At 40.3% G+C, this 19464-nt stretch overlaps 1 protein-coding gene across 4 annotated transcripts in view; it reads left to right on the forward strand.

The window, feature by feature from the left end:
- NELL1 (neural EGFL like 1) overlaps positions 1–19464 on the forward strand; it is a 292042-nt gene that overhangs the window by 17474 nt on the left and 255104 nt on the right. For all 4 annotated transcript variants that reach the window (XM_055722936.1, XM_055722933.1, XM_055722935.1 and 1 more), the window contains exon 3: positions 7587–7737. In XM_055722936.1, coding sequence (XP_055578911.1) covers positions 7587–7737 — 151 coding nt within the window. The remainder of the gene's footprint in view (positions 1–7586; positions 7738–19464) is intronic.

Consider the following 19464-nt stretch of genomic DNA (forward strand, 5'->3'; position numbering starts at 1 on the left):
CAGTGTTGCTGGTGGTCTTCCTGGTGAAATGTTGTTATTATTTTGCAAATTTTCAAATAGCAGTCTTTAACTGTATAGTCACAGTGATGTGATACCTTATCTAATATAGATAAACAGTGGAAGAGATGTTCTAATCAGTGACTCCTGCACTAATTAACTAACAACACATGTAATTTGATTAACTCACATGATTTAAGAGCAGATAATGTGCTTTTAGTGGTAGTGTAACTTCTGGAGCATTTCTACCAAGCATTTAATTTAAGCGATCAACCATTTGTAAGTACTCTTGGTTTCAGCATGAGTCCCTTGAGGAAACAACAGAGCCTACTTGAGAAGGCGAGCTTGAGCTCAGCAGCCACTTAAAATGTTTGAAACCAGTTGAGGTGGCTGCCTGGAGCAACAGGTGATCCGTAGCCTTAGCAAGGCTAGCACTGTCGTCCTCAGCAGGGAGCTGGTGGCAAAGCTGTTCAGCTTCCAGTCTTAGATTTCTGATTTTTATTCCATACTGGGCAAGACAGCATCAGTCACTGCACTGTGCGTGTGCCCAGGCCTGCTGCTCGCCCTTCTGCTGCAGGAGAGATGACTCTAGCGCTTTCCTTGGTCATTCTGTTCATTTGGGTGGAAAAGACAAGGGCGGGCCCTGGAGACAGGAAACCCATATGCAGTCAAAAAGGGGCACTTGCTCAATGGAGGCTTTGCTACAGCTTTCTGCTGTGGTGCTTTCTCTGTCTCGTAGGGCACCTTTTGCTGGCTGGGACTTGAGAAGCGTAGGTGGCCGCCTTCTCTCTTGGTGTGTGTTCATTTCCAAGCCTCCTGTAGTATCTGCCACTCTGTTCCAGAGTACTCAATTTCCATGGTTCAGTTTGAAATGCTCATACAGCAAACAAAGGACTTAGACTCTCTGACAACTACTTAATTAACATGAGTGTGGTCATTCTAGCTAGTGCTCGAGTCAGGCCAATTTTCAAGAGCTGAAGAGTCTGACATTAAGCCACTAAATCAACTAAATTATTGGTTGGGGAGAAACTGTGATTTGATAAGTGGTCTCTGATTTCCTCAGTGACTCAAAATTCTGCTGTCCCTGGCATCTAGAGTTTTAGGATTGGGCTTGCAATAGCTTCCTGAAATAAATGAAATATATATATAATTTTGAGTGCTAGATTAATTTTGTTAGGAGAAGCCTAGTTGTAAACTAGTTTACAAACACGTATATCAAAATGACAGCAATATATGAACACTTATTGCCAGGGTACTTTTGCATCAAGGAAAAGGAGAGTTTACATTATCTACACTATTTTTCCACCTTCTCTAGCAGAACTGCCTTTGCTGTATAGTCATGGGAACTTACCTTTGTAACATTAGCTATTCACCCTGGTAATTGCTCCATCCTCTAATTTAATGAAAACCCATTAAACCGAAACAATAATTAAAAAGAGACATCATCTCTGTAGGAGGTTTGCATATTAAAATCACCAAGCATTTCGCTGCAGACGGATCTTATTCTTGAGAAACAGTGTTTGAAGCAACATGTAAAAAGTGATTTATAATAAATAATCATAATTTAGAAAGCTGTGCTGTTGAACATGATTTCCTACTGTTTATTACTGACTCCGAGTGGAGCTAGCAAGGCAAAAGCATTTACAATGCCTTTTTGTACCAGTGAGAATACCTAGAAGAGGAGATGTGGTCGTGAGAAAACAATGGTAGCAGTGTTTTTTAAAAGAAGGTTGGGGTGTTTTCACCCATGTGTCTGGGCTACTGGCAGGTAGAACAGGCAGTGCTCGTCCTCACCAGTGCAGGGGGTCCCAGTGAGAGCAGCCTGCTCAGCACCCTGATGTAAGCTTGCATGTGTTTTCCCTCGGTTGTACCCCACTGCTTGCTAAGTCGCCTGCTTTAGCCTGGCTTGGAAGCACTGTAGGTGAGTGCCAGGCAAGGCGGATGCATAGGTGATGTCTAGGTAAGCTGCTGCTTGGCTGGTGGCTCTCTGCAGTGCCATGTGGGCTGTCTCAAGCCTTAGCGCTGATAGCTGAATTGAGCACCCAGTGTGCTCTGAGAGCATGACTCTGTGCCTGTTCCTGTGACAGAGGCGTGTTGCAAAGTCTTTTTTTGTTCGCATATAAGGAGAAATTTGTGTGAATTTTCTCCCCACAGCTTAAAATAAAAATTGGTGCTATCTGCAGATAGCTACATTTTGCCCTTGCTAAGCAGGGAGGGACAACTTCTTGAAGCGTTTTGCTGCTTGGCAGTGAAATGACCTGCTTTTGGAGAAGGTCCCCATGATTGGTGTTAGCATCCTTCTGTGGACTTTGGGATCTGTTTGTGACTTCTGTGGACTGAGGGAATGGCTTTATAGGAGCAGGAAGGAGTGGGCATCTATCACCAGTAGTGTTTTGGGTGGTTGTTTTTGGTTGGTTGGGTTTTTTTGACCAGTTCTTCAACAGATGATTTGTGGGACCAGTGTGCAGAAAAGGAGTCTGTGCACTTGGACTTGGAGGCTTTGATGAAGCACCTTTCAGTGAGCAAGAAAGGTTTTGTGATGTCGTCATGTTTTTTCATCCTGAGCAACTTTTAGAAACTCTTTAACAGTTGCTAGTTTTGGACCCTCCTTCTACTCTTCATTCCAACTTTTGGAAAGCTGATGACTTAAGAAAAATGGGCCACTGTGGTGGTTTTTTTGTTTGTGTGTGTGCATGTGTGTGTGTGGTTTTTTTTAATAGTTTCAGTTTTACTGGATTTGGCCCCTAGCAAAGTGAAAGCCAATATACTGCAATATGCAATTCTTTAACTGCTTCAGTTGAAATCCAGATTCTATGTTGTTGCAGGGTTAATTTTTACTTGCTTGTCCAGAGTGACTGTGCAAAAGATCTCCTGAAAGCGTGTTGAAACAAATAGCTTTAAAATGATTGAAGGTACCAATACAGCAATGTGTTCTACAGTATGTTCTCTAACAAAGTAAGGAAGTAAAAGGAAAAGGTATGGAAGCAAACTAGTGAATGAGGAAACTTATATGTTGCTTTAGAAAACAGGACTTGATTTAGAACTGAGTTTTAGTATTTTTCCTCTAATGGAAACATCTATTAAAGAAAATCGATTTCCTGGAAGGATTGGGATTCAGCTTGTAAGAACTGGTGCACATTTTTCACTGCTTAAAATTCCGGCCTAAACAGTCGAGTACTTCCCATTGTACCATGGATTGTTGACACTGTCATCAAAGTAAGTTTGGCAAGAACTTTACCTGCTTTCCTAGCATTACCCTTTCCTTAATTAATTTTGCCTGCTTCTGTGTGGTGATAATTTTCATCTAATGGAGCTGAAGCCAGCTTCTCCCTTTCTCTTATTTGGGGCCTCTAATATGTTCTGGGCTACAAGTGGCAAAACCCCTGAAGGTTATCACTTTTAGTTGCCAGAGCTGGTGATGCATAGAGCAGTGGATGTGATTTGAGGGCCTAAATCAGGTTTGTAAGGACTGATACTAATCCTGCATTATTGTGCCGCCTTAATTCCAGTTGTCTTACAGGGTTAGTGTGTACTGAAATACGTGTACGTTTCATACATACAAGGTAAAGCTTGCCCGGACATCACTGGCCGCAGAGTGGCACTGCCATTTATCTGGACTGGTCTTATGATGAAGTAGAAAAAAAAAAAACCAAACCAAAACTGAGACTTACTTTGAAGGTGCTGAAAGTGAGTACTGTGAGTATTTGTGGTTGTGGGTAAAATATAGTGGCTTGCTGCAGCTAAGCAGTGTGCTGTGGTCTTCCTCCTCTGCAGGTCCTGGCCAGAGTTGTGCCACAGCTGCTGAGCCCCAGTGTGTGTAGCCCAGGGTGCTGGTTCCTCTGGTAGCTCTTTTTGGCTTGGTAGGGCTGTGCTGGTCGGGGACTGAACGGGCTCACGTGGCACAAGGCAGCGAGGAGAAGGCAAAGTGACTTTCTCTCTGGGAATGGGGGAGATGGTGCCAGGCAGAGAAATGCGGGATGGCAGCGGCTAACTGGGTTTGGCTGTCCTGGCAAATTGCACTATTGCTCTGTTTGGCACTTCTTCCTTGGACTTGCAGCTTAAAAAAAGGAATTAAAATCAAGCAATGAATATGCTGTCTCTCTCTGATGTAGGTATGTCTTCTGCTTCTCTGTGTTGCTGAAGGTAGAAAGTTGCTTTTACTTGATGCTCTGAGATGATTTGTATCTGTTGTACTTTGAAATAACTGTGTACGCTTGCTTTTTTTGCTTGTTTAATTTTAGAAACAGTCTGGTATGTTTAAAAACCCCCTCCAGACAGTCAGTATTTCAAATTAAGAAAATATAATCACATAGAAGGGCATATGAAAGTCGTATCTATGTTTATTTATTTATTTTGCTGAGATTGCATTATCATTCAAGCGTGAAGCGATGTTTCACTGAAGATTACTGTATAAACCTATATTGTTCTATATTATGTAGGAAATATGACATTTCATTACAAGCAGACAGTTATTTTTATAGAGAGCATAAAAAGTATTTTTCCTTTCAGGCACCTGCGGCGAGGGGGTGTATGTATTCTCAATTTTTCTTTTTTTTTTTTTTTTTTCAGTGTGAAAATCAACCTGAAAATAGAAAGCTCTTATTCTAAATGGATTGTACTCCCAGTCCATTTGTATGGTACTTTCTGCAGAAATTGAGCAAAAAGCAAACAGATGACATAGCAGGCGTTTGCGTGGTGTGAAGTGGGGCATTGCCAGAGAGGTGCAGGGGAGCTGTCCTGTGGGGCACTGGAGCTGGGATGGTGCTGTGCTGGCTGGGCTGAGCCCTCGTGTGACTCCTTCCCAGCACTCGGGCCCCAGGTTGCGAGGCCAGAGCTGTGCTCGGCAGCCCACCAGGCTCATCATCTCTGAAACACCAGGTCACCTGCCCTCTGGATCCTCGCATGCTTCGCATTCTCAGCTTATGAGTCCAGGCTCTTGGGTCACATTTGCCAGCTCATCATGGAATTGCTGGTGAGGTCCTGTTGTTGTGGTTACTGAGACTGAGTTATGAAGAACAGTGTTTCTGTAGACATTTCTGCATCTGCAAGTATGTTTTCCAGTTGTCTGGAGGTAGCAGGTGTTCCTACGTGCTTGTAATGAGTAGACCTACTCCAGATAAATAGTACCATACTTAGAAGTGTGTTAGTTTTTAAAAGCCTAGTTACATAACTTTCTTTGTACGAATTATACGAGAATAGTGTTGCAAAGCAGTACATAAATGCTGTTTGTTATCTAGTAGTTTGAACACAAGATTCTGGAATTTCAGAACTTTGGATTTTATTGATTTCAGTTAACAGGGAACGAGTATAAGGTGTTGCATGGGGTTTTGGTGTGTTGGTGACTATAAAGGGATAGCAGAGTATAGCACAGTATTTCGAAGTGTGTTTCTAACTGAAGTAGTGCATTGATTATTCTTTCATGATTCTGACCAAGGAGTCCTATATTTTTGTATAAAATTGGATATATGGCAAGATGTGGCTTTTTATCTGGGTCCTATAATGAGAAAATGTTGGACTTAGCAAGGCTTGACTGAGTTTTAACATATATGTTCCAATAACAGCACTGCCTATGCTTTCATGTGAAACATTTTTTGAAAGCTTTGATAAGTCGTATTTTATTTCTGGCAATTGTGACACCTTTTTAAAAAAAAATACAAGATTTTCTAAGTTATTAAGGTACTTAACCTTCAGAACAAGGATAATTACCTTCAGCTGTCAGCTCTTGGACATTTTATCTCTGAGTCTTACTTGTGCCTTGGAACTTAGTACCAGTGGATTGTCTGTCTCTGCAGATAGGAAACTGGATTTTGGAGAATTTAGTGGGGTGTGGGACACATAGTGTTGTGTCTTCTGCATAACTTTTTTTAAAGAAATGAGATAGTATTTATGACCAGTAATAACACCTGCTAGGTGAAGATAATGATACAGATAATGAAATCTTACATGTAAAGACAAAATCTGCTCGGTGCTGGATTGTTTATTCCTCCGTTCCTGTTTCTGATGGCAATGGAAAAGACTTCTGTTCTTTGAAGCTTTATCCTCTGGTATGATAAAAGTGATGTTGGACAGAGAAATGGTTTGATGCTGTAAAGTGGGCATTATATTTATTTATCAGTTGAATTTGAGCCTCTGGCAAAGACGTTTAAATGATGACTAGTGGTTTTTGATGTCTAATTTGCAGTACTTTTCAGAGGTGAGCTTTTCAGAGTGCAAGTGTGTTATGAATTCTGAGTGTGTAGGCTCATTTGTAGGGCTTTAAGCTGCATAGGAGAAATTGAGACACCCAATTACAAAACATGCTTGAATACTTCTTCCTTGGAGTTTGGTTTCAGTCCATGGCATTCCCTCAGTAGTTGTGTTTCTGAGTTTCAAGTTGTTTTTCAAGCCAGTCTCTCTTCTTTCTGTCTGCAAAGCCTCATTTAATGACACAGATGTGTTTTTTTGGTTTTTTTTTTTTTTTTTTTCCCTGCAGTGAAATTCTGAATTGTATATCTCATCACTCCTTTGTGTGTTACAGCATTCATGCTGGGCCAGATTCTCAGGATTCAGTACAGTTATATGGTTTTCTACCAGCTGAGAATTCGTGCCGGCATTTCTGGCTTCAAAGTAAACCTTTGGAAAGGAAGCGCACCGGGCTTCTAATTGGTTGTGACATCCAGGAACCGCAAGTGGCACAGGTCTTGCAAATGTGTGACAAAGGCCCAGCATGAGAGACATAGCAAGGGGCGGGAAGGTGAAATGCCGTGATTTTTCCCTTTTGTCATTAATCGTCTTTCATAGTGGTGATATATTGCAAATAAAAGGATGAGATAAAAATGAATGTGGTGGGAGATGGTGCATTTGAATCTTAGAAGATTAAATATGAGAAGGCATGCTGCCGCTTGGACATCAGCAGGATTAGCGAGACTGAAATATTTCTGGATCTGCCTGGTCAGACTGTAGTTTAATAAATATTGTATGAGCTGTCACGCTTTGCTTGTTTAAACTGAGAAATCCCTGAAACGATAGTGGATTGCAAGCGTGTCTTGTATTTATTTCTCAGGCAGAAGCACAGCCGTATAGCATTATTAGCAATAATACATCTCTGCCTTACACAGTGCAAGGACAGGTTTCCTCTGATGTACGATGGAGAGGTGGTAACGGAGTCAGTGGTAAAACCTGAAATTGGTGCTTGGTGAATTGTGTTGGGAGAGGCAGTGCCTGAGATTTCTCAGAATTTAGGAGCCTATTTATCTGACTGCAGCACACCTTATTTACAGGAACTTAATCTGCTCACAGGAGACACAAATGGCCCAGCATCCCATTAAAAATTCTGTCAGAAAATCAGTAGCTGACCAGTTTGTGAACTTGTCAAAGTGACAAGTGGGCATGCTGACAGAGATGGCATTTGGGTTTTTTCATTGAACAAACGCAGTGGTAGAGCATGGTGGATGACTCTCAAAAGTGAAAAATATTGATGGGAAAATGAAAAATGTAATATGAATCTTTCTGCCTTAGCATTTTTACTGGACTGTTGTTTCCCTCTTTTTTTTTTTTTTTTGTTTGGTTTTTTTTGTTGTTTTGTTTTGTTCTTTTTAAAATAAAATTAGATATAGAAAGAGAAATCCATGCAGCGCCCCATGTGAGTGAGAAGTTAATTCAGCTCTTCAGGAATAAAAGTGAGTTCACGTTTCTGGCCACGCTGCAACAGAAGGCATCAACTTCTGGAGTTATACTGTCCATCCGAGAGTTAGAGCAGAGGTAAGAGGAAATTCTTTCTCTCTTGTAGCAGTAGCAACATAAAAAATACTGAGTGCTCAGTGGTCCATTTTGACTATGTGTTGAAATGGTAGATATAAAGTCTGACATGCAAGTGAAAGCCTTTCTTCATAGTTTGCCATTTGCTCCTTTTTTCTACTTGTTTTTTGTTATAGGAGGAATGTATTATTTATGTGGCCTGGTCTGTAAAATAACTTAAATGGTTAGATCAAACCCAATGTAGTATAGACACAATGTACTTTGGAAGTTACAAACCTTGTAATGCAGTTTCCCTTACTAGTTTATTATATGCACTTTGGAGTTTGCTTTTCAAAAGTTAAACTTACACGTTTCCTGCTTCACTATGTTTTATAACATTTTAAAATAATATGTTTTCTTTTTTGAGATTCAGCAGTTAAGCTATTAAGCAGTTAAGCTACTTGTGCTTCTGTATGATGATGTGTATGTTTTCTTCCTGCCGTAAATACAATATATTCTTAGTTGATGTTTTCTATTTTTTTTTTGTTTTCCTTTTTTTTGTTGTCAGTGTAGGAGGGGAAAAAAGAGGTGTCTCTAGCTGTTAGTGGTAGACCTCAGTTTATTAAAACAAAAATTTACCTAGTAATATGGCCCATAATGCAGTTGCAGTGATGTTTTGGTGTTTCAAAGTGTGTGTTGTGTCAAATAGTCTCCTACTAGTAACTTTCTGAATGCTTTTTTTGTGATTTCTTAGGGCTTGAAGGACCTTTGCATCTAGTCAGATTTTTGTTGTAGTAATAGGATATTCTTTGGTTGCTCCTATTTCAACTCTAATACCAGTCATTCCACAGCACTTCTTTGGGGTGGGGGGATCCTATTGGCATGTAATTTAGTTAATCATGTACACGATACACAACTGTTAGCCCCATTTCTTACCTTTTGTTGGGAAAATACACAAAGGAGAGGGCAGTGGTTTCATTATCACCAAATTGTCAATGATGGCATTTGCCAGTGCAACAGCAGAGATATCCAGGCAAGGATAGCTAAGGGGAGGACTCTTCTACTTCCTTATTCTATCCTAATACTTTTCTGTCACCTCTACTTTCTTGTTGGTCTCTTACTTGATTCCTTCTTTCATTTTCCAGGCCATTGTCTCAATATAGAAGAATATTGCTTTACATTACACAAGGATCCCTCCCTGCAACTCTTCCTGTTTTCCTTCTCTTGCTCTATCATTTTGTTTGTCATTACTTTTTCATTCCTCCAAGCTTTTCCAGGCCATTGTAGCTGTCTGAAGTCATGGTTAACAGGATCAGTTTGCCATGTTAATGGATTTGGTGTGTTTTTTTTTTTTTTTTTTTTTTTAAATTTTAAGGAAGAGGAAATTGAGGAGAGCCATTGACAGAGGAACGCTGCCCCACGTGTAGGGACATATGCATGCACTCAGCAAAATCCAAGGTCAAGCTAGACGGGCAGTGATGATTATAGAATGCAAGGCACGTGGATTTTTAGATATGGCCTCTTCTGGATTTAGCTGCTTAACTCCTGTATCTTGATGGACAGAGACAGAAGCTGGTAGAGAGATGTGCTATGCAGGAGTAATCTTGACTGAACAAAATGTGCTGCTGTTGTCCTTGGCACTGAGGTTATCTCTAGTATTTCAAATTATTAGACATCTGTTTAAATGTATATGTAGTTGAAGGACTGGGTGCTAGTCTCACTTAAACCTTTGTAGTTCTGTGTAGTAACCAAGGTAGTATCAGTTCATGTAGCTCTATGCAAGAATTGAAACAGACATGTCCAGTGTTGCTAATGACTGCTGTTAAAATTTGAATGCCTGATGAGTTACTGCTATTATCTTTCTTTCCTGGACTCTTGTATCACTTAAAACAAAGTCACTGTTTGTTTCTCTAGTTTCATAAGTTGCTACTTGGACCTTGGTAAGGATAGTGCTTTCAAACCCTTAGGTCTGTGATGACAGACATTAATAAAGTGGATGACAGTGGAGAAAATACTTTTTAACATTGATGAAGAGTAGAGAGCAAAGATTTGGGGCGTACTGAAGAGGACATTATGATCAATGTAATAGCAGAACTTTCAGCTTGCTAATTTGATGTTGCTGTTGATGTTTTGATGCTGCTCAGGTCTTCTGCCAGTCTTTAGCTTTGCATGTGAACTGAAATGGGTGCAGGCCTTTTTTACAGGGGAAGCCTTTTTAAAATTGTTGCTCCTATGAAGCTTTTGATAATCATTGTGGTTCTGTTCTGATGACAGCCAGGTTTTTTTTTTTGTCAAGCTTTTTTCAACTTTCCATGCGTCTATGAAAATAGACAATGCAAAGAGAATAGTAAGAAGCATCATTATGTTTCAGCATGATGGAGACCTATGGGAACAAGTATAAGGGCACATTTATTACCTAACTAGTATAGTTTTTGACTATGGAAAAACCAAGAACTTTTCCATTATGCACAAAATAAGAGATATTGTAGTTAAGAACATGATGTTTTTTAACTTATCAGCATACCAGAAGTGGCCAAGTTAAAAGCTTGAGACTTCAGAACATGCAGGAGGTCAATGACACCTGAATAAAGAAAACTGTGCTAGCTCTTGGTAGAAGCGTTCATATCTTTATAAGAAATGTCTGTTTTGCTGTGCACAGATTTCATGGTTGATGAATAGGTTTTATTCCAAGCGACAAAAAGGTGTGTCTATATATATGTACACACAACCACACACAGATATATTTTCTAGCTTACATATGCCAGCATAACAGCATAACTAGTTCAAAAGGAAGTTCTGCATGGTGTATATAGTAGAGATGGTCACCACGAAGCAGTAATATGCTTCGTTTATATTTAATCTGTCTAGTGAGTTTTAGCAGGATTTTATTTTCCATCAACACAATGGAACTCTTAAAATAAAGGTATTAATATAAGATGAATACAGCTTTTTTTAAAGTCAGTAATTCAGATATGCTGTTTTGTATACTAAATGGATATTTCACAACAATTAAGAGATTTGCTGTTAATTTATATCATCATTTGATGGACAGGATTTATACTACAATAATGATAAATGCATCTTTGTTAATATTTTATCTTGTTGAATCAGCCTAATGATGATGAAGACTCTGTTTTCATGATCCAAATGTATTAAAATACAGCTTGGAAGATGGAAGGCTTAATTAACACAGGTCAAGTCTAATTGAACAGTTTGATAACTGTACACAGTCTGCACATACTATCTGGAATACAGTGGTAAATTTGAAGATTATAATTTTTTTTCTAAACTATAGATAACAAAATGTAGTACAGGATGGACAAACATGTTACTTGGGGATGCAGAAGGTGGAAACTGTTTTCTTTATTGGAGAATTATGTTAGCCAGATCTTCCTAGAAGATCTTTGTGAGCTATTTTGCTCACAACCTTGGACTCTTCGGACCAGCAAGACACTTTGAAAAGGCCATCAAGATGTATAAAATCCAACCCCTAATGAATCCTTATTTCAACAGTGATTTAATACAGTTTCATCCAGAGTTGTCTGCCCCCTCCTTACTTGCTCTGGCCTTGCATGGTCCAAAGCTCAAGAACATAAATTAGATGGAGTCAGCATTGCCTTTGTGCTGTTTACTCGGTGGATTGGAGGCATATTGATGGTTCCTTCCCACTGCTGGCTGAGATCAGTATCTGGAGGAATCTGACAAGGATGTTCAGGTACCCAGGCTTTGTGTCAGTTTGTTTCAATTCAGACGTTCTTTGAAATACTGGTTTTCACCAAAGAAGTTGAGTATGATTTCCTGACTACTCTGGGGCACAATTTAAAAGCAAATGGCTGCTGCAATATTTTCTTTTCTTGTTAATGTCAAAATTCCATCCCTCTCCACCCCCCACCCCCCCCCCCCCAACAACAACAAAAAAAAAGTCATAAACTCTTCCTGTACTTTTTCTATAAAAATGATAAATTACAGTGAGCGGGAAAGGAAATCATTGGTGTACATCAGATGCATTCTAAGGCTTTTGGTGCTTGGAAGCAATGGGTAAGGTATGTGGAAAAGAGTGGCCAGCATTCTTTGGGTGAATGATCACCCTACTGACTAGCTTATAATATTTTCACATAATTTCCAAACTTTCCAACTGCCCAAACTTTCAATAATGACCTTTTAATTGCTGACAGTTTTTTTTTTGAGGTAGCCACTATTGAACCACTACTTGTGTCTAAGCTTATGGTGTCATGAAGTATTGAGTCCAGAATGGTTTTTCTGCTAATGTACAAATCTGAACCTCCTCATATCAGAGTAGCACGAGTACCTGTCACCTGGGACTCTGGTACTTACCTGAAAGGAAGTAAGAGGAAGTACAGTCTTTACCAGGGGTCCTCAAACGTTTTAAACAGGGGGCCGGCGTGTGGATGAAGTGCCAGGCAGTCATCTGTGGCTGCTTGGTTTCCCCCTCAACCCCCAGCGGGGGCGGGGGTGGGGTGGGGGTGGTGGTTCTGTAAATACAGGGGACCGGACTGAGGACCCCGGGGGGCTGTATCCGGCCCGCGGGGCATAGTTTGAGGACCCCTGGTCTTTACAGTATGTTACACGTAACCGGCAGCTGGCTGCCAAGCTGTCATCTGGCCATGACGTGGGAGGTAATAACTCTGGATCAGGTTTTCTAATCTTTCATCAGGCAAAATTCCCTTTGACTTTTGGAAAGTATCCTGTTGGGTATTTACTTGTTCTGTAACAAGCTGCCCTCCAAAGAAAGATTTTTCTTAACCATTGGTTTAGTTTTGTGGAAAGCAGAGAAACTGGGCGTTGTAATGCGGAGTATGGAAAACTGTTACTTGTGAATTACCCACAAGAAATAGGGTAATACCCTTATTGGCTTTCTCCTCAAGGTCTCCTTATGTGCATTCCTCAAGATCCCTCAGTCTTGTGTGTTGTTCCCCTCGACTCCCCTTGCCTTCCCAAAGAAGCCATTGTTGCTTTTGTTACTCGTACTGGTTACTAAAAAGGCGGGATGAAAAACTAACGGTTTTGTAGAATGCCAAGTTGCTTATTCCTCCCTGCTATTTGTGTGTGTGTTCTGTGTCTGTCTTCTCTGCTTTGTGTTTATTAGTACTAACTTTCTGTGCATGTGTTGTCGTACTGTCTGTAGAGTGTTTCAGAATGGGAGATCCCACTATAATAGAACTAGGGAGCAAGTCATAAGATTTGTTTCTAAGATTTTCTTACAGGTAGCACTAAAAACTCTATTTTTTTTCTAAATTTTCTAAGTTTTTTCTTTTTTTCTTAGTTTTTATGCTTATAACCTGTGTCTAGGACCTGAGCTTGGGAAAATTTACGCCACACCAGATGTTTGGAAACTTCTAAGCTAATTGTCTTGCTATGGTGAAATGGATTTATTGAGTGGAGAATTTGGCTCTTCCCTATATAACAGCAAACTGTGTTTATATAAATATTCAGAGGGATTCGGATAAATATGTCAGGCTCATAGCAAAGGATTTTTATTTCTAGCAAGGCAGTTTTGGGTGGGGAGGGGAAACAAGCATGGGACTGTAGTACATTGTGGAATACTTCTCCCTGGTGACACCATGAATGGCTTTTGAGACTGTTAAGGAGTAGATGAAAGCTGTATGGTTACAAATAACAGTTGGAAGGCTACCAGGCCATAATATGTTTGATTAAAAACACAAAAGGGTAACAAGCTAGTTAATGGAACACTGAAACCTAATTAATGAAAAGAAACCTATGCAAGCGACTTCTGACCCTAGTTGTAAGCCTGAAAGATTGGATTTACTCCATACTACATTTTAGATGATTTTCTGCAAGTTGTGTATATGCATATCGGACTCTGAGATGCCCAGTATTTAAAAAGGAAAGGAAAAAATTCACAAATGTATCCATTAACCTTTTTCTTTTAGGGGAAAGGTCACGTCTTCATTAATATTTATATGTAGAATGGCTAAACTGGAAAGCTGTACGGAGAATATAAAGATCCAGCCTTACTTATGTCCATTTCTCTGAATGAGGTGATGAGGCATCTATGCAGCCCTTAGTATTTTAATAGTGGAACAAGCAGGTGAACTTTATTTCTTCCAGAATTTTTTTTTCCCCTTCCCAAAAGGTCTTTGGAGATACAAATAGAATTGGACCCACCTACTTCTATGCTTGGCTCTGAAGTATGCAAAAGGGGAAGGTGAGGAAGAACTGTTATATTCTATACATCTTATGCTGATTTAAGTGTTGTGAAAGAGGAGTTACTGCTTGAGGAGCTACCTTCCATCTTGCAGCTCCCTGCTGAGAGCAGGTGTTTTATGTACAGTAGGCTGACAATTGTTGTCTCTCTGCAGCATTAACATGCTGCTGATAACCAGCTGTTGAAACACATTGATTGGACCTTGTTGGCAATTGGAGCAGAATGGCTGACAGTTTGAAACTCTTTAAAACTGAATTTGGAGAGTGCAGAAATGTTGTGGTCAGCCAGGAGCAGGATGTGTGGGTCCCCCCGGAGTCTTCTCCCAACATGCTGTGTTACTCTGATTGTTTTATGAGCCTTTGATGTAGGCAAAGCATGGAAATGTCTCAAATTTAGACTGAATGCAACTTTCTGAAAACTGTGTCCACTGAATTTGGGCTGCTCATTAAGAATGTAACTCTCCTGGTTGATAAGACTGTTAGAAGTTTGCAACATGTTACTCGCAAATGGTTATTCGCTTGCCTGGACATTAGGGTGGGTGATGTGTCTGGTTTTTGGTTTTTGCAGTTTAGTGATGTTGCGCGTGTGCTTTCCTTGCGGTCAGTACTGCCTGTTGAAAGGGAGGAGGGTGGCTGTGTGTGCCCTGATGTCTGCCAGCTGTGGAAAGCTGGTGTGCTCAGGTGGCTGGCAGGGAGGGAAGAAGGGGAAGGAGGAAGCCTGCAGGGCAGATGGAGGCTGAGGGCATCCAGAGATCAGCAGGGAGCCTTGAGAGAGTGGAAAGGAAAAGAAAAGATTTTTTGCTGGGAATCTAGCAGAAATGTGTGGAATTTGTCAAAACATAAGAAATCACTGAACAGCTGCTGAATTGGAGAGCAAGATCAGAGGGAAGAGCCTTTGTTTTAAGGACACAGTGGTTAAGGTAATTTGTTTTCAGATACTGTAGTTTGACTTGGGTTGCAGACCTCATTAGTTTAAAAGGCTGTGTTATCCTCTTCTGTTTTATTCAAATCTGGTATTTAGAAATTGTGGATTTGGGGATCCCCTGAGCTGAGCCCTTGATGCAGTGACGAGCATGAGGAAGGGAGGGACTGGACCGGGGCTATGGTCTGCTTTGGTTACGGCTCTGCTGGGGGCTCTCTGGTCACACTGGCAGCTCCAGGCTTCTGCATACCCACAATGATCCCTGAGCTAACACCAGCTCAAAGTCTCAGGTTAGCCGTAAACCCGACAGCCCCCATTCAGAAAGTCCTCAGACACAAATGCTTTGTGGACTGTGAATGGTCCACTGGGGAAACTAACCTGTTGTCAATGGTTGTGGGTGATGGGCCCTTCAAGGACTACTTCAGAGTGTAACTGGGTGGATTGCATTCCCTGCTAGAGTTAAAGTGATAGTGTGAGTGCAAGGTGACTTGCTTTTGGAGCGTAAAGAAATGATTCTTTTCTTCTGTTGGGTTACTTTTCTGTCACACTAGTTCATTGTGTTGACATGCCTTACTGTAACAGAATGGCTGAATCTGATGCAAAGGATGAGGTGGGAATATGTAGTCAGGAGAGTGAGGCCATCTTTTCAGGATGGTTACACTAGACTGCATCCCTTAATGTGAGGTCAGCCTCTGCTTTTTCTGAGGGAAGAAAATCAAATTTCTCCCATGACTTGGCCACTTCTTGCGGATACCTACCTTTAGTGGAGATGTCTTGGTTCCTGTTGGTGTTTGTGTCTGTATGTGTATGAGGTTTGGTGGTTTTTTTTTTTTTTTTTAGCTGTAGCAGCTAAGGAGTCATGACTTCACCTTACTTCAAATGATAGACTTTGTTCTGTCCTGCTGACTGTGTGACTGTGCTAGCTCTGAAACCTCTTAGATGTGGTACTATTTTTAGGTGCAGTCTGGCACTACCTACTTGGTTTACTATGGGTAGGAGAGAGACTAGATCTTTTTCAGGTAGTAGGCTGGTAGCAGCCCCAGTGAAGACAGATTTTTAGACATGTGAAATGGAAACAAAAATGCTTAAGGTCAATCTTAACACACGCCTTGAAAATGAGCAGCTGCGTTGTACCTGCTCTGACTTGAGCTGTCTTTTAGCTGGCAGGCAGATGTTGAGGTTACTTTTTTCTTTATATGATCAAAGAAGAAAGTAAATTTGTATTTGGATGACCTTTGCCTAGTTGCAGGTACACAAATGCATCATAAATGCTTAATGCCTTGCAGCTTGCATGCCCAGCTGCCATGTAGATTTGTAGAACAAAAGACAAAAGATTTGTAGAACAAAAGACAAAATGTTTAATATAGAAAATGTCAGTATGGGTGTGTTTATTGCTAAATGTTTCAAGCTACGCTGATATGATTCCTATTGTCCTCAGAGTGGTCTGCTTGGAAAAAATAAAGTTGTTTAATGGACTAGATTTAGTTCCTTGTGTTTGAAATGAAAGGATACAAATGTTTGAAAACATTCTGTTTAGGTAGCCCACAGCACCGTGAAGTTGAACTTTCAGGCTTTTGCTTGAGAGGTTTGAAAGAATTTCGTATTAAGTTTTGGCTTACTTTGGATTTGCTGGTATAGGAGGAATACTTTCGGAATACAGTAGTTGATGATAGAGTCTTTGTCTGTGCAACATATGGGATTCAGCTTTTGCATTTTCTTTTGTAGAAAGTTAATCTGATTTTTCAGCAAGATGGCTTCATTGTCACTGATAATCCTTCTTCTGTTGATGACACCTTTTGTGCTACCTGGTGTCAGCCTGATTTTGCTCGTGAGCTTTGATGATATCAGTACGTAATCTCTGCCACAGTAGTAAGTCTTTAATGCCACATAAGTGAAGATTTGCCATGCATGGTTTTGCTGCGCATCCTCTCAAGTTGTCCCTATTTAAATTAGCTGCAAAAAATAGCTTTGTATGGTTTGTAAGTATGCATATGTAGCGGAGGACTGGATCTGTACACTTGAGTGTGTAAGAGCATTTTTTCAAAACCCAGTGTTTCACAATGTGTAATGCTTCAGAGCTTGGCATGTTACACTGTCACTTTATAGTAACTAGGGTACAAGAACAGTGCGTGTGGAAGCAACTGAAATATTTGCCTTGACGGCTGTAACTTGTTCTGGTTTTGCATCCATAAAGAACCGTGGTGACAACTCCAAGATGAGTGTTTACTTCTGTTTGAAGAGATGCATCTCTTGTTTTCAGAGGCACTGCTTTTGCTCTGTATGGCTTCATTGACAGAGACAATGGTCTTGGGCATATGCCTGCCATCTTATCTGCAGCATAGTGTACCCAATGCCTGCTTTTGGCCTGGATTCTTTTCTGCTGGGAGCGTTAGAAGATCTCAGTTACTTTTACGTTGCTGTCCAGCCTAAGCTACTTGGCAGCACAACCAAAATAGCGATGTGCTGTGTGTACCGCTCTGCACACAGACTCACTCGGTGGGTAAGGAACAGTGAAAGGCCAAAAGTGTACTGATGTGTGATGCATCACAGAATCTCTGTAGATTGGAAGTCCTGAAATCTGTGTGATAACGGATGCAGATTTGTTGGCTCTTCGTCTCTGAATACATCAAGAATTGTTTTTGCAAAGATGCTAAAGCACAGTCTTGCCTGAAGCCATTTTTATCATTAAGCATCATTAAATGTTCTGATACTCTGCTAGGCATGATGCTTCTGTGAAATGAAAAAGCTATGTGCATAAACATGTTCAAATAGGCAAATCTGTGCAGTAGCTTCTCAAACGTCTAGCTGACGACACCGAATAGGTTGATCTCTGAAATTTCCTTAAATTCGTTTTTCTATTAAAAAAAAAATGCATAAAACTGTGTCTTAACCAGACTGACAGAACTTTCCAGAAACTTCTGTACAGTAACAGCCTGATTCTTACTGTGGCAGCGATTTTTTTTTTTTTTTTTTTTTTTTTTCCCAGCAGTTGAGACCTTAACATTGTACTGTTTCTGCAGCACGTGCAAGGTGAACGGTGCTTCTGTCCTTGAACTCCTGTGATTTTGTGACCTTCTCCCACACAATGTTAAGCAGATGCACGAGTGTTTTGACTAGATGGCAACCCCAAGTTTGTACATATTCGCAGGGATGCCATCTGTGCCTGCTGCCTTGCCCTGGGACATCTGTTCAGTAGCTTTAAGAGCATCTGCTTTAAGTGCTGGTGCTGCTTCTTGACAGAGGCTGTGGGGCTTCATTTGGCACTTGATCAGGAATGACGAAAATTGTAAAGGCAGAACGATAACTCTGCTTTATTTATGTTTGAACATGATAAAGGGGAAGATTTCCAGAACTGATTGCAAAGAAGTAGTTTTGCTTTAGTTCTTAGAGCTTGTATTTGAGCATTTAATCATTATTGTGCTTACCAGATGGTTCTCTGTCTTCATTGTGGGATATCTTAGTGTCTCATCATAGGTGTTAGCTTTGTAAATATCAGAAAAAAAAAAGTGCTGTATACACTAAGGATATTCAGAAGGTCACGTATCCTAGAGCTCTTCTTGGGGTCTTATCTCACATGTTGTGTGTGAGCCCTCCCTCCTTTGGCCACTACCACAATCTGACAGCAGTAAAATTTTGAATGAAATGTGGTGGTGTTTGTCACAGGTTAAGGTCACTGCTGTGGTTGATATAGTGAATAGATGATTATGTTTCTTTAATGTAGATGGAGGATTAAGGCAACTCGCCTTAAAGAAATATTTTGCTTTTTCTGCTTCAGGTGTTTTACATATTCTTACTTAATGTTGATAATGACTTTTCCAATTTTGTTGGTCATTACATCCACAGCAGTTGTTACCAACTTTAAGTATACCTTCAGGCACCTTTTTTCTCCTGATCTAGAAGTGAAATGAGCTGTCAAATGGACAGTTAAATATTCACTATGGCTGTGACTAAAAGAAAGGGGGGGGGCAGGGAGGAAGGCATTAAACATCACTGAGTCAGGCTTTATCCTCTCATAACAATATTTGTGTGTGAGGTACATAGAGGTTGCAAAAGTTTTCAGACAGAACTGTAAAGCATCTTGATTGTGGAATAATATTCTGTAAAGCACATTGCATGATTTTAAAATACCCCAACTTTTTTGATGTGCATAAAACTAATCTGAATTTAGCAACATGTTTTTCTCTTACAGATTGGGATTTGAATGAGACACTGTGGACAGACCTATAAAAAGCATTTGAATTCCATAATTGTATAAAAGAAGCCAGCAGTAGCTTAAATGCTTAGCAAACATGGAAATACTAGTAGTGGGAAAATTTTAGCCAAGGTCATATTGTATTGCCATTCCATAAACAGTGAGCTTTCTTAATACATGTGTTCTGGGAATTTAATCTATCAAAATACACGTTACTTTTGATCATGCTTGTTTAAAAAATATATTAAAAAAATCTTCACCAAGAAATAACAAATAAAACAAGAAACCATCACTCAGTGCTAACAAGTTGTCAAGTAGATGACTGTCTCACACCTCTCTTTCTTGGAAAAGGTCTTGAGGAGGGTAGCAGGGGGCTAACTGAGGTGGCAAGCTGACATGCAGGCTTCATGCAGATGTGATACAGAAGCAGAACTAGTTGTATACTCGGGGA

Source organism: Falco cherrug, chromosome 10 (assembly GCF_023634085.1).
Source record: "Falco cherrug isolate bFalChe1 chromosome 10, bFalChe1.pri, whole genome shotgun sequence".
Taxonomy (NCBI): domain Eukaryota; kingdom Metazoa; phylum Chordata; class Aves; order Falconiformes; family Falconidae; genus Falco; species Falco cherrug.